Raw genomic sequence first — 15,569 nt, forward strand, 5'->3', positions numbered from 1 at the left:
AACAGGATATGCTGGGAAAGTTCAGGCCTCAAGCAGTCATGCTCTTTCCCAAAATGATTTGATTGAATGCCCTCGGCAGCCAAAAACCCAACTGCATTCAGGCAATCTGGCCGTCACCAACCAGAAGCGGAGCATCAATGCTACGCAAAATCCTGCTCCAGTAAACAACTCATCTTACAGGCCACGATTAGAAATGTACAAAAAAAAAAAAATAATAAAAGCTTCATTCCTTAGTAAAATAGACACTAAGTCTTGCTCTAATGCTACGGTTAAGAGCTACACTTGCCTTGCTGGTCAGAGGTGGACATAGAGTGAGCGTTGGGAAGTATGTTACAAGAAGAGGAGAAACTTTGGAGGTACAAAACCTCCTTCCAAAGACATGTTTTGCAGAAAACTGGAGGGACAGTGTCTTTCCTCTCCTGCCTTGCCTCCCCCAGGAGTGGGGTGCCAAGCCCCATGCCCACGATCGGTGGTGCCAGTGTTTTGGTGCCATGGTAGCACAGCTGTGGTAGGAAGAGGAGACGTGGGGGGACTCACAGCGTCTGTCCTTGGTGGGAGCACTAAGGGCATTGCAATGTTTGCAAAAATGAAACAACAAAACACCCCTGAAAGGGGTTGTGCAGGACAAGCCCTTCAAAGCCCAGTGATAACCTTGCTGTCACCAGGACTAAAGTCCATGCCAAGCTGATAAAGCACCCAGAGCAATGCTCAAGCCCCAGCCATGGGGAGGGTCACCCCTGCAGCCACCCCCAGGGCTCAGCCACAAAACCCATGCAAAGCTGCACAGGGATGACATCTCCATCCATCCCCCTCTCTGCTTTCCTTCCAAGGGCCCTCAAAAAGAAGGGAAACAGCTTTCTTTCAGTTCATTGCTTGGCAATGGAGCCCTTCTACAGTGTCATCTCCATTCCTGCCTGGCATTACGCAGAGGATGTAGGAGGAGTATTTAAGGAGCACTTGTCAATCACAGCATTCTCCCCAAAGGTTACAAGGGCAGCTGAGATTTAAACAAAAGTGCCTGAAAGAGCTGCCTGAGTGCAGGTTTTGGTGGCAGAAAGGCAGCAGTTCCGGTGGTGGGAGGGGGCTGCCCTGCTTGCCTTGGCAAAGGAGCTGGGGCTTTCAAAGTCATTCCAGTTTTCTGCTTACAGCTGGATTAGGAGAAGCAAACTCCACCAGCGTGAAAATTATTGAAGTTAAAATAACCAAGGTAACCCCCAAACAAAACTATTGGGTACAGAGGCATGTGAAAGCTGGGTAACAGTTTGCAGTGAAGGATGGAGGGATGGCAAGGGTCTCAGCTGGATCTGTCCCCCTCTGTGTCCAGAGGCTTTGTCCAAGTTCACCTATATGCAGGTGAGGAGGACCATATGGCCACATACAGATGCAGATATCAGCCAGGGTGAAAATCCACCCTAAGCTTCCCAAGATGCTGAACCGGAGTGATCTGAACAAGCATAGATGAGACCCTCAGCACCAAATCAGACTGCCTAGAGCAAATCGCTCTTAGTACCAATGTACCAACACCAAAAGGGACCCTCTATTGCTGTGCAAAACGCTCCTGTGGCACTGTCACGCACAGAGGGCCAGGAATGTCCTTGCCCAGCTGCAGGCCACCTCCCTCTCCCAGCTCCTCTGGACCAGGCAGCTCAGCCTGGAGGGTTATGAAGCTTCTCAGCTGCTGGAGTAGCCAAACTGGCAGCCCCAAACCACCACGATGGTGGGAGGCAGAGCCAGAACATCTTGAAAATGGGGGTCCCCAAACCCCATGGTACCACAGCAGACCTGAAAAAGCCCTCAAGCTTTGATGGCAATTAGGATGTGGCCTTCCCACAACTCCCACAGCAGGGAAATGTTGGGAAACCTCAACCCCAGCCAATGAATGGCCAGAATATGTTAAATTTAACCTATGTGACTTAGAAACATGTCTTTCCCTGGCCACAGGACTTCAAGGCAGGTCACACTACAATGAAGCAGCTCCCGCAGATGGTTCCAGCTTTGTTTCACAACTCAAAAAAGCTCCAAGCCATGAATCATGACACTTCCCAAGCAGCTCCTGCAGCCACTGCCCTGCCAGACTTCCCATCACACGGGCAGCCCCGAAAGGCTGAAAACACAACCACCCCCTGGAGCCCTTCCAGCTTGGCTGTCCCACTCCATCCCTCAGCCAGAGCGAAAGGAGTTAAACCTGGCGCCTCACTCTGCAGCAGCAGAGAAAAAAAACAGAAAGAAAAAAAGAAGAAAAGACAACAACTTGTTTTTGAACACCCTCAAGCTAAAGATTTAGAAAGGCAGCCCCAGCCAAGCCCCGAGCAGGGCGCTGCTGGGACATGTCCTGTGCTTGCTGTACACTTACATAAGGCTACGCGTGCGCCTGCAGCTCGCCAAACACCCCGGGCATGGAGCAAAGCTGCTCCTTCTCCACTTGCTTCCACCCTCTTCCCACTCATGGGACTCGACCTGCTCCCATGCCCTCTCTGGCTCCCAAAAATGGCCAAGCCCAGAGTGTTGGGCTCCACCTTCCCCTCCCTAGGCAAAGAAGCAGGGCAGGAATCACAGCCCGGCACTTGCAGGGGAGGGAGAAGTTTGGGGTATTTTTTTTAATTAGAAAACTGAGTAAAAGGTAGTTTTTGCTGTGAATGCTGCCTCCTGTTCAGCCCTCACCCGCCCAGAGGAGGACATGGATGTGCTGGGCTAGGACGAGCAGATCCTGATAGGAAGACACATGAGGGGTTTTAGGACGAAGCTTTTTTGCAACAGGTAGGGTTGGCGTCACAGCACCAGACTCCAACAGGTTAAAAGGACGTTTTGTAGACCAGTGCGATTTCTCCCTGTTTACAGATGCTCAGATTGCCACAATCCCATCTCTCACATGCCACAAGTCTGCAAAAATTCTTGCAAGCTGCCTGATAACTCAAGGGACAAACTTGACGCACAGCAGCAGCATTTAGATGACAAACAAACCCAAAAATACTTCCCTTTATGTTGACAGACTACTCCAACCTTTGCCCTTCCCATTCCCATCTGTGTTTGCAGATGAGGCGAACCTTTCATTGCTGTTGCTCAAATATGCCTTCCCTGCTGCAGAATTTGCCCTCGTCTTGACCAAGGTCAGGATCTTGACCAGACAAAGATGCTGAGAATGGGCCTGGGAGGCTGGTACTGGTCTGGGATAGGATGAGGGGTGGATTCCTTTGGCCAAACTCAGTGGCCCATTTTGTCACTCAAAATCTCCTAGAGGGTTGATAATAAGAACCATGGGCAAAGACCAGAATTTCGAGGGGATGAACGTGGGTACCACCATCCCTCCTGGGAAGAGCGCTGGCTCCTGGCTGACAGAGCTGGTCTGATGTCACAGCAGCATTAAGCACCCATTGCACCGAATGCAGGCTCCTGCCAGGGCAAAGACCTTTGCAGGCAGGTGGAGCATTTAAGGCAAGTGGAAATCTGTAGAAATTTGGGATTTGAACCATAAATTGCCTTATAAGCCAGAGAGGTTTTACCGCAACAAAGTCTCATGCAAAGCTGGGTGCAGTCATTGGTGGGCTCAGCCGTGCAGCCGCTTGCTCGGGCCAGATGTGGGTTTGAGGCAGCTCTGCTCATCCTCTTGATGGTCTGAAGAAGCTACTTCTTGAATTTAAATCCCTCATAAGCTCTCCTTTGGGGGCATTAAGGTCAAAAATATGATTTAAAGAACTTCATCAAACCCCGATGAGAATAAAAGCCCCAAAACTCACCAAAGGAGTTACGATGCAATGTACTTCTTTCCTTCAGATGTCAGACAGCTTTGAAGATGCCCCACTGCCAATGCTCCCACCTGAAAAGCATCACTTTAATGCCCTGCCCTAGGCTAAGCCTGGCAGATCCCACCAGTGCTGGAGCAAGGGCACTGTGGTTAGGGTCCCACCAACACATGGGCGTATGCATGCCCTGCCTTCCGATGCAGTTCCCACTGCCTCCTGTGGCTTCCTAAACCAAGCGATGGGTCAGCGGAGCTGTAGCAGATGATGCAATACAGGCAATGAAGGGTAATAACAGTCATAGAAAAGCGCATCAAAGAAAGAGACAAACGGACATCTCATTTTATAGTCATAAACAGGCACGTCACAACACACCAGTTAATTTTCCAGCTCATACGGGGACAGAAAGGCCACAAGACCACAAGAACATATAATGCATTAGCCTATGTGGATTAAAAACAGGGCCAGAGAGGCATGCAGGATCCTGAGCCTATATACAAAGGTCCCACCGCTGCCTGTGGGAGAGGTCCTCCACTGAAACCAAGTTTCCACAGTAAAGATTTGTCTTGGTGTTACAAACCCCCACACTCGCCCAGGGACTGAGGGATGATTCCCATAGCACATGTCGCTCTTTAAGCTTCTCATTTTTTAATGACAGGTGAGTAAAATGAAAATCCAGTGAAGGATGTTTTTGCAGCCAGGATAAATGTGAGCTTTGTTTCTTGCTATCTCCTGGGTTATTATTCCCAGAAAAAGGTATGCCAGTCCCAGCCGGCACCTCGTTCACATGGGGACCCACCAGGGCAGGAGGACTTCCCTTGCTCTGTGCCACGCTCATTAGCGATGCCTGTAGATGATGAATTTCTACACAAGGCTGAGTTCTGCCTTTGCTCTGTGTGGTGGGTACCCGTGGGCTGTGCTATTTTCTTGAGCATTCTCCCTCTCCCCTGGGGATGGCACTGACCCTGCACTGGCTCTGCACGGCAACACACGGGCTACAAGGTAAATGCTGTCAGGGCTTTTAAACCCTTTGAAAACACCAGGCTTCCCCTGTCAATACTGACTCATGGTTATTGCTGCATAATACACAAGTGGCCCCAAGAAAGAGCGGTGGCACCCTGTGCCCCAAGCCAACTGCATCCCTGCATCCACGGGTGCCCCTGTGCTCTGAGCTGGCTGCATCCCCACATCCCTGGGTGCAGGAAAGCCACCTCCCAGCATGGAGCAGACCCAGGACACATGGGGCTCTGTCCCAACCCTGTGTGCCTTGATGCCTCCAAAGTGCCTGTTTCAGCAGCTTGCCCGCAGTTTGCCCACAGTGGGCTACTCTGGGAGCTGCCCCTCTCTTTTGCACATCAAAATCCCAATCATTAGTTGCTGGGTGAGAAAATAGGGGCGGAAAGTGGCCAAGGGACCTGCTGGTCTTGTCCATGCATTTTTAAGGCATATTTTGCAGGAAGAGGGTGTTGCATGTGGCTCCGTTTGATGAGGGTGGCAAGACTGGAGCTGGCCAAGCTCCCCATCATCCCAGCTGCAGTTTCCTGGGTGTGTGGGAGAGCGGTGGAAAAGGAGTAGAGAAGAAGATTAAAGTGGGACTCGCCAACCATTTATTTGGTTTGTGCATCGGACTAAAGCAGCATTTCCTCCTTCAGATCTGCTGGCTCCACAACAGCCTCTGGTGCTGGACGGGGAGGGGGCTGTCTCGGATGTGACGCAGGAGGAGAAGAATGGACAGCTGCAAGGTTCAACAAGCTCCATCTGTGGCCTGCTTTAAAAAGGCATTTATTAGCTGTAAACCTCTGTCGTGATGTATAGAAAACTGGGAAGAGGAGTGGGAGATTGATCAAGTTTGAATCCTGGTGAGAGTTCTCCTTAGAAAAATGGTTAGAGGAAAACAAAAAGGTGGCTTTGAAATCAAAACTGTCCCAAAAACCAGCGTTTCTGCTAGTTAAAAGCCTTTAACTAGAAGAACTTTTTATGTTTTTTTCCTTTACAAACATAGTGCATCTGCGATCATTGAGAATTACGGTCCGTCTAGAAAAGGGCCTGTGCTTGGGCTATGGAGAGACTGCTGGTGGCGACAGTGAGTGTCGGGGAGCGGAGGCGTTACATGTGTGCTTCGGAGGCAGGACAGCCTGGCAGCAGCTCCCCGTTCACCACCGCCTCCGAGACCAGCATCTTGTCTTTGCCAGAATCCAGGCGCTGCTTCTTCAGCATCCTCTGATGGACCAGTGGAACAACAGAGAGCACCAAGCCACCGATGATGGGGGGGACTCCAGCAAAATAAAAGGCCGCGTCATAATTCCCAAAATAATCATTGAGGTATCCTGAAAGAGAAGAACAACGGCTGTTATAGCCACATCAGTATAATGACCAACTTGTCTCCTCCCTTGAGGGAGCTGCAGCTTGCTTCAACCACCAGATTTGGGGAGATTTGGATTTTTAAAAAATCTTTTTTTCCATTGCATTCCTTGGAGTTTTTATGCCCTAGATTAAACGATGTGCACAGCCAACATTATGTAGCAAGGAAGCCAAGAAGGAAAGCCTCAGCCATCCCACCTATTTAACCAGAACAGGACACGATCACACAAATCCCAAACAATCCCGAACACAAGCTGAGACAGTGTTAGACAACCAAACATTTCAGGTGGCTCTTCCTAGCACCTTGCCAGCCAGGAGGTAACAGGAAAAGCAGGCAGGGGCTGTTCCTCTGCAGACTGCCTCCATCCGGAAGCCAAGATTTGCTTATGGATATTTTATCTACACGGGGATGTCAGCTGAAAATACATGTTGCCAGTTACAAACAATAATCGATCCCTTAAAAACCAATGAGGTTCTGCACTTGTTAGTTCGGCAAGTTCTGACACAGCCAGGCATCCTTGGAGAATAACACATTGCCATTTATCAGCACTGGAAAATCCTGCTGAGTTTTCCCCTGCACAGACACTTGCTTAGGGATTACATCCATTAAATGAGCCCCTTCACCCAGCCCTGTGCTTACTGAGTCTGATGCAGGGGGTCCTGCGGCAGCACCCCAAAAGCGAGATGTCTGCAACCCCCACGTTCCTTCACGAGGGCATTAAACTGAATTTTGCTGCCAGAAGCAGAAAGATCAGAAGTGGTTATACAGCTTTAGTTTAGCAATTGCTGATGCAGACGTTTTGCCGTTCAAGGGCCAGCTTGGGCAAAGTCATAGCTGTTAAAGACGCTGTGGTTATTACTATGCTTAAACACATACCCAAGTCTTGAGAAGACAAGGGCTCAGGTGTCTCCATCTCCAACTTTGATTCAACAATCCAGGGGCTGAATTTACTGATTAGCAATCACTCCCCAGATATCTAAAAGGACATCTGGAAAACTAATATTTGCCAATTTTTATTTCAGCTTCAAACAGAAATCAGTTGATGTGACCTGGGGTCGCTCTCACTGTTCCCCACTGGTCACCGTTCATCAGCCTGAAGAAAGGCCCTGAGATGCTACAGGACATAGCATGGAATGATGCTACACCCATACTTCAACCCCCATGTGACACGACAGGCCAGAAAATTCAGAACTGTATGTCTGGTCTCATGCCAAAATATCACCACAGGTGAAAGCTGCTACAAGCATCTGCTCCCTCCCAACAGCTGGGTCCAGGTCCGGCACCATGGTGCTACCAACCTGCTATTGGTGTACCCGCAGTCATGGGCACAGCCATCAGCCCCATGAGGTACCCTATGGCCTGGGACGCCTGCATGGGCCCCACCAGCTCGAAGGCAATGGGGGCCATGATGGTGGTGAAGAAGCCATCGCAAAGGCCGAGGAAGAGGCAGATGACAATGACGCCCTCGAACCCTTGGCACTGGGGGATCATCATGCACAGGAGGCCCAACAGCACAAAGGATGCAACCTGGGGAGACAAAAGTGGGCATGTCATTGGGGTGCAGGATGAGTGGGGATGGGCAGCAGGAAGTGTCGTGAAGCTGACACTGAACAGGTCAATGACATCGCCCCCTCCTCTGGACCCAGCAATGCCATCCATCCTTTGCTCTCATCTCAGAGAGGCCCTTAAAGATAACCTTTTAAGAAGCTTTATGAAGGATTATCTGTTGGATTAGCTGCTAGATTTCAGCAGTTTGTTTTTCAAAAACCACAAGAAGGTGTCCAGTAGTTTGGGAAGAGCTGGGACCACAGAGTTTGATTGCTGAACAGACTCCAAGACCTCAGGTCAAGAGTGTAACTTCTCTGTACACCTTTCTATAATAAATTTTCCTCCCTAACAGCAGACAAGGGTGTTAGGTAATAGTCAGTAAAGGATTTGTGATCTGTGGTTGACAGTTACTAAGCAGAGTGTCGATACTGATGTAGAGATGCTATCCCCTGACCTGCAGCAGTTAGCCAGCAGCTACACAGCAGGTTGGACACAACATACCTGCAGGTAAATCTTCTTCAGCCCAGGAATGCAGTCGCCAATACGGCCTGAAACCAAGCGCCCCAGCCCTGACATGGCTCCGAGGCAAACCAGAAGGATCCAGTCCTTTTTGGTTTCTTGAAATCGCTTCTCCACATATTTTACCTACGATGGAGGGAAGGATTCAAGGACATGAATTCTCAGGAAATTAATCCCTCTGATATCCCAAAAAGAGACAAGACTTCCTGCAGAGAGCTAGTGGCTTTTGGGGTTGTTGTGTGACCCTCATGTCCACATTGCACTGACCTGCACACCACCTCTGCTCACCCCCAACCCAACAGCCCCCTCCTCTCCAGCTACTGATGTCTGTCCTTGGAGCTGTGGGAAGTGACTGCTCTGCCCACCCTGGCACAGAGAACACATAGGAGTGTTAAAAAGCTGTCTCCTCCCATCACTATTCCTGTTTACAGGACATGCCTGCAGCAGTTTCTTAACTTCGAGGCTTTCTGTGGCTCTGCCCCTACTGCCCATCACCACCTTCCCACCTTCTCCTCACTTGCACAGAGGAGACCTTTCACTCCAGGCAAGGGGACCTCCCTCCCCTTCCAGTCTCAACCAAGGCTCTTACCAGGTTCATGTAAGGTACGAGATATCCCAGGACAGCAGTAGCAATCCCAAAGGCCCAAATCCGATAGGTCTTTCTCCGGAAAACCCTCAAGTTGAAATACTTGCGTGTCTGGGACCAGCACTGCTGCCGCATGCTCCGGCTGCCCAGCTTGTCCTGCCCATCGTGCTGAGAGTCACAAGAAGGTGGCAAGATGGGACGATAGGTCAGAGACAAGAATATCTGGATGAGCATTAAGGCACTGAGTACTTGGAAAGTATGCGCCAGCCCAATGGCCTTCCCAACCATCTTCAGGAAGAAGGGAAGTGGCACAGAGATGAGGCAGCTGCCGCCAGCCACGATGCCATTGGCCAAGCCAAGGCGGCGCTTGAAGTAGTGACCAAGGATGACCAGTGAGGGCTGGAAGGCGAAGGAGCTGCCACAGCCGAAGAGGATCCCATACGTGAAATAACGAACTTCCAGAGACCTAGTGGGAAAAAAACACATCCAGGCTGTTACATTACATAGAGGTAAGGAAGCCTTCACCCCTGCAGCCCTGCAAAACCTGGAGTCAAGACCCAGGTCTCACATACAACAGGTGCTACACAGACAGTCTGACCTCAAGGAGCTTATTCCCTAGTCAAAGCAAGGATTATCCTCATTTCACAGCTGGCACATTAAATCTTTGGGAAAATGAAGTCTAGCTGGGGAGTGCTTTCTGCAAAAGAGGAGAAGGCAGCAGCCAACCTGCCCTCCTTGGGAAGTTGGCCTAACTTGAAGGGTTTTTAAATTACAGCAAGCAAGATTTTCTAAGGTAGGCAGGGTGGGTTATTTTTAGCTAGAAATCAAATTTTTTTTCCACTGAAAAGACTAATTGAAAACATTCTGCACCCAGCCTTTGAAAGCAGAAGGCACCGACCCTGATGGTTGTTAGGCACGGAGGAAGGAAACATTGTGTTTCTGCCCAGGCTCCAGGCTGGTTAATTAAGTTCTTCTTCTTTAAGTTCCTCTGGGAGCTTCAATTAGACAGTTAATAGATTTCATTTGTACCTTACATTGGTGGCTGCACTTGAGGAAGGAGCAAAGTGGCTGCTCCACAGAACAGGTGGAAAGTCCTGAGAGCCCTGGGAAGGAGCTGTTTCCCAATTGCCAGCCCTGTTTTCCCAAGAGAAGGAGCTGAGAAATGAGCCTAAAGTTAGGTGGTGCAAATAACTCATTGTGTTTCTCTGCAGTGAAGGATTTTCTCTTCATCCCCATGCAATACATTCAGCTGCAAAAGTCTGCCATGAAATACTGCACAGGAGGAGAGTGTGATGGAAACATTTGGGCAGCTCACTGGGCAAGCGGTGCCGCGTGAACAGGGTCTTTACTCCATGGAACACTCAGAACGACTCGTGAAATACTGAGTGCTGCTCATGAAGCAAGCGAGAAGACAGCAGCCCAGATCTAACAGAGCTGTTCAAAGTTGAGAAAACATTTACAAGCACATCATTTCTTCCATTACACGCTCATATCTCTAGCTAGCCAAGCAGAAAGCAGAACATGCTTGCTGTACCCAACAGCTCAAAGACAAATGACTGTCATGAAAGGCAATTTCCAGCTACTCCAGAATGAAGCCACATCAGAAACCCTCTCCGCAGGAGCCAGGCAAGCAGCTGGGCTATGCAGGCTGTCTCCGACCTCCCACGCACCAGCCCTGCCCATCTCAGCTGGGTCACACCAGCTTTGGTACTACGGCTAAGCTGACGTGTTGGATAAGTGGAGACAAATGCTACAGTTCCCATCTGCTCCTTGTTGTCGCTGAGACACCCCTGCATGAGCAGGGGCTCCTTTCAGCCATGCTTCTTAGACAGGATTTCCCACCCTGCTTGCTGGGAATCAACTGGTTGCTCTCCGCTGAGAAGCGTGGCATTGACTCCCTCAGATAATGAGGTCTCCCATGGATAATGACATCTCCCTCCAATGGCTGCCTCTTACTTATAGCTCGTAACAGGAATGGCTCTGGTTCAGCCCTGCTGGCAGAGGTTGGGGAACTACTGCGGGAAAAAACAGGCAGAAATTGCAGAGGGGAAGGAGAGGCAGGTGAAAACAGACTCAAACCCCACTATGGAACACTTAACAGTGCAGAATGGAAGGGCACTGGGGGACAGCCCTGCTGAACTGGCCATCTTTTCCCATTCCTCATGCTAAAATATCCCCCTTAAAACTGGAGGGAAGTTGAAGTCTTAACACAACTAGGATTTCTTGAGGGTGCCTAAGATCTGCGGTGGCTCGAGCTGAACAGGTGCAGGAGACATGCCAGTGCAAGGCGGGAATGAGAGGAAAAGCCTTGCCTTGACCCCAGCCAGAAAACTTCAACCTTACCCAGAGTTTTGCTTTTCAGCATATTTTGTTTATTTAGTGGGTTTTGTACGAAGTTCCCAATATTTTGAGAGTAGGAGGCACTGAGTTTGAGCTGCATGCTGGGGTCCTGCCATGCAGGCTCAGTGGCTGAGTGGGTTTTTGGATTGGCTCAGTGCAGTGCCAGCAACCGCTGCTCCTCTGTTTGGACAAAGCAAACCCATTTCAGAGAAACCAGGAGATAAAGGGTTGATTAGCCTTGATCCAGCCCTGCCTGAGCCCATCAAACCCAGACTGCATCTCCCTTTACAGCAGCAGCTTACAAACAGCAGCTCCCTTTGCACCAGTGCGTGTCACCCAGCTGGCACTGGGTGGGTCATCTCCAGCTGCAGCTGCAGGGAGCTGGCAAGGGGGACCAAAAAAACCCACCCTTCTCCATTGTTCTGGGTGAGCAGGAGCCGCTAGCTCTGAATTTCGGGACCAGCCTTCACCATCCAGATGGAGTGCTGCCAAATCCCACAGCCCCGCTGCTCTTCCTCTGGCTCGGCTGTGCTGAAGGCAGCTTCCCTTGCCACGGTCCAGCTGCAAAGGGGCTCCTTTCTCCCTTAAAAGGCAGCCAAAGGAATGTGAACTGAGAGCGAGAAGGCAGGAAACGGAGATTTCAGCTCTGGAGCTCTCCTGGAAATAATACTCTTCTCTGCCTGTACTGTTTTGATTTTTTTTTTAAGCCCAACACAAGAAGCCGCTGGCAGCAATGTGATCCCAAGAGCTCTTTTCTTTGCACGAACATTTTACAACATGAGGGGGGGAAAAAAGTCCAAGCTTCGTTGATTAGAAGGAAAGCAGGATTACATGGGAAGTGCTTGTGATCTGCACTGCCAGAAGCCTGGGCATACCTTCCCTCAGGACTGGCTGCACTTTCCCTGATTGCTATTATCTTTTGAAATACAAAGGGGTGGCATCTGCAGAGGAAGTCGCAGAGGGTGGTTCCTTCCACGCTGCTGCCCGTGCTGCTGCCTGAGATGGTTTTAGCATCCCAAATCCCCTGCCTGCAATCAGTCCCAGGCTCTGGAGCTTTGCCAGGAGGCTCAGAAGCTGTCTCCCATCTCACAGTGTAATGGGGGGCTCCCGCAGCTGGGGACTCAGGGACCCATCATACAGCCCATATCCACAGGGAACCAGGGTTGGGGTGAGCATGAGGGGCTCGTTGGCCAGGGTGAAAGGGAGCTGGCGTCTTGCTGCCCTGCGCAGGCAGGGTGGGCAGGGAGGAGCACAGAGCAGGCAAGTCTCCCTCTGGGAAACTAGTGTCTATTTGCTTTAAAAAAAAACACTTCTTGAAGCATTTTAATTAAAACAATATTGATTTGAATTGAAATCCAACCCAAAGCAATGTTTTTATTCAGACAAGCTGGGACAAATGATGCTTTGGAGGGTGTCTTCACCGTGCCTTTGAGACTGCATTTAACAAGTGCCGCATAAAAGACCCCACTGACTTCTTTTTGCTCCCACATAGATGCAAATGTCTTGGGTTGAAAAGACTCTCACATCGAATCAGGTACACCTGCCATCCAAATGCACATTGGCGAGTGCCTGCCAGCAGAAATTCATGGCATGGGATCAGCCGCGGAAAACGAGGAGCAGCAATTGCTCTGCACTGCTGCAAGCACCCAAGCCGGTGTGGGAACAGCACAAACTGCTCCAAACGTAGTATGCATCCCTCTCCCTGTCTGCCCTGCATGGATACTCCCTCTTGCCAGGTGTAATCCATCAAATATTATTTTAAGCATTAATTCACTTTCAGTACCAAGTGTGAAATTGGTTGCAAAGAAGAACAGTTTTGGCCACAAGTGTCTCTTTGGAGCTGCCTGCAAGAGGCACACCAACTTCTCGCTGCCTGTTTTAAAGATCAAATGAAGGACTTAAGGACTGAAATTCCACAAAATAAAGCTCCTTGCTCAGGTAAAATTCGCTCTCTTGTTATATAAGGACAAAAGAGCAACTTGGTTGGATTTGGAGAGAAACAGGCTGTGCACACATGGGCTTGTAGGGATGCCAGGAAACCTCTCATCTGGATGGAAACCACCTGCTTTGCCCCAAAAGGCATCAAGCAATGTGTAGGCAGGGGTGTTTCAGGGAACAGTGAGGAAGAGGAGCCCACTGAGGAGCTAGACAGCCCCTCTGCAGCCTTACTTGGTGAAGGAGCTGGAGAGGAGTCCAATGAAGGCGATGGCAGCTCCCGAGGCTGCTGTGGTCCTGCAGCCAATCCGGTCGGTGAAGATGCTGACGATGGGAGAGCAGAAAAAAATCATGCCCATGGCCAAGGAGCCAACCCATGCTAGGGAGAGAGAGAAGAAAGGCGATGGTCAGGGTGGGATATCAAATGGGGGCCAGGAGGGGAACAACCAGGGACCGACTCCAGCTTTCAAGGTGGTCTCGGCAGAGAGGCAGCCCATCACACCATTAATCAACAGTGCAGCTCATAAATAACATGGTTACTGCCCGGCTCCCTGCCAGCATCACAGCCAAGGTGCAATCTGCAGCGTCTCACTGTTCACCTGTGTGATGGAGGCACGGCCAGGTTTTCCTTTTATTCCCCCCCACTGGGTTCATACGTGTCCTAGGGAAGGTGCTGAGCTTTCAATGCTTTTTTCTAATGGGCCTTGCTGTGAGTGTAACACCTCTTCCACTGATGCCTCTTCCACAGCGGATGTCTCCACAGCCAAAAGCCCCCCGAGCTCCTCAGAGCCCTGTTCTCCCTGGCTTTGGCTATGACGAGTTTCCTATCTTGAGTTACAGCTCTGTGTTTCCAGGTACCACACTCACCCATCACCACCCCCCACTCCCCAGAGCCAGGAGTGCCTTGCCTCCCCCTCGCCCACGTTCAGTGGGGATTTCTTGTTGCAGCTGAGCTGATGGGAGACATACAGGCTGTGCCAGGTTAGATTACATCCCTGGCCCTGCTGGGTGATGCCCAGGTGAGGCCGTGATCTCATGTCTCCTTGCAACCCAACTCTTGAGAAAACCACTGACTGGCTGGCTGGTCTTTTTCAGAAACTTTTATTATTCACAGATTATTTTAGCCCATCATCCTGCCCTCCATCTTCTTTCTTTAATGGTTTCTGTGACTATTTTGGGGAGGAAAGTAAGGCTTTTGAGAAAAGCAAAGTGGTAAGAAAAAAAAATGTCAGTCTACCAGCTCGGAGAAACAAGAGGTCCCCTCTGCGGGATGTGGGGCAATGCAGGACAGATGGACGGACAAGGGGCCCCCAGCCCTACCCAGCACTCAAGCGGGGGGACCTCCTGGAGCACCTACCAGCTTTAGGCACTGATTTTGGGCTGTTGAGCACAATCTGCCCCGCACAGACCCTAGAACATGTGTTCCTTACTTTTTTATTCCTTTTTTGGGGTTGTTTTTTTTGCACTCAAACCAAGTGCTCTGCAAACCCTTTTAGCATAACCCCCCACAATAACAACCCATCCTTCAAGAGCCATGAGATTTTCAGAAAATAGCCAGGTCCCTATTAAAAGCAAATACTGGCTATATAACAGCCTCTCCAACCTCTGCCTTTCAAAAAGGACCACACAAAGAAGCCCTCACTAGCATGGGAAGAACTGACCCTTCCAAATTAATTATAAGTTCGCAAGGACCCAATTTACTCCGAAGTCTTCCTTAATAAATGCAGAGTGGAGCAATAAAAAGAAAAGCAAGGGCTGCGCAGGAACCTCGTGGGACTGTCCAGGCTCTCGTCTCGACACCAGGCGAAATGCAAAAGGGCAAGGGTGAGGGAGAGGACCCCCCTCTTCGGCTGATTTTCTTGGTTATAAACACAAGGCACAGTGTAATGAAAGTCCTTCTAATAGGATTAGGTGGCACAGCTCCAAAGAGCCGTCCAAAACAACTCCAAGAGGGGGTGAGGGGTGGGAGCAAAGCCAAGATTGGAAAGGCTCGTTAAATTGGATAATATACTTCCAGAAATGTTCCTTCTACTCCAGCCAAGGCAGTAAAACGTTAGATGGCCCCGTCATGTTTGAAGTTTGTTATTTTTGGAAATTGCTTTAAGAAATGCGGAAATAAAAGCATAAAGCAAAGTATTAAATTTAAAGGGCCAGATTCTGATCTTAATAACCTGGAGATTTACATGCAAATAAGCAGTATCAATCTCTGGCCCCAAAAAAGCACACTCACCTGCAGAGATCAAAGCAAACCTGGGGTGAGAGGCTCAGCAATGGATGCTTAAAAGCTCCTCCAGCTTTGGGTTTGTAAAAGGGAGATATCGCTCAATTAAAATTGGTAAACACAAAAAAAGAGTCCCGTGGCAAATTGCTCTACCTTAAAGAAAGGGCTTACCACAAGCAATGAATAAAAATAGGCTTGGGGAAGAACATCAAGTTAAAATTAGTAAGAACAATAGCCTCACTTCCAGAGCGGGGTTTTGTCTTCCCAGCGCTTCCCAGCGAAGCCCCGGGAAGCTGGGAGGGCTGGGTGAGCTCCAGCACT

General features: G+C 49.9%; 1 protein-coding gene across 1 annotated transcript in view; it reads right to left on the reverse strand.

Moving 5' to 3' along the window:
* Nucleotides 1-4,050: 4,050 nt before the first annotated feature.
* SLC16A2 (solute carrier family 16 member 2) overlaps nucleotides 4,051-15,569 on the reverse strand; it is a 35,742-nt gene continuing 24,223 nt past the window's right edge. The window contains exons 2-6 of the mRNA XM_074835361.1: nucleotides 13,262-13,406; nucleotides 8,756-9,218; nucleotides 8,149-8,292; nucleotides 7,398-7,626; nucleotides 4,051-6,064 (exon numbers count right to left, since the gene is read on the reverse strand). Of these exons, the coding sequence (XP_074691462.1) occupies nucleotides 5,844-6,064; nucleotides 7,398-7,626; nucleotides 8,149-8,292; nucleotides 8,756-9,218; nucleotides 13,262-13,406 (1,202 nt within the window). The 3' untranslated portion in view covers nucleotides 4,051-5,843. The remainder of the gene's footprint in view (nucleotides 6,065-7,397; nucleotides 7,627-8,148; nucleotides 8,293-8,755; nucleotides 9,219-13,261; nucleotides 13,407-15,569) is intronic.

Source organism: Strix aluco, chromosome 10 (assembly GCF_031877795.1).
Source record: "Strix aluco isolate bStrAlu1 chromosome 10, bStrAlu1.hap1, whole genome shotgun sequence".
NCBI classification, from domain to species: Eukaryota; Metazoa; Chordata; class Aves; order Strigiformes; family Strigidae; genus Strix; species Strix aluco.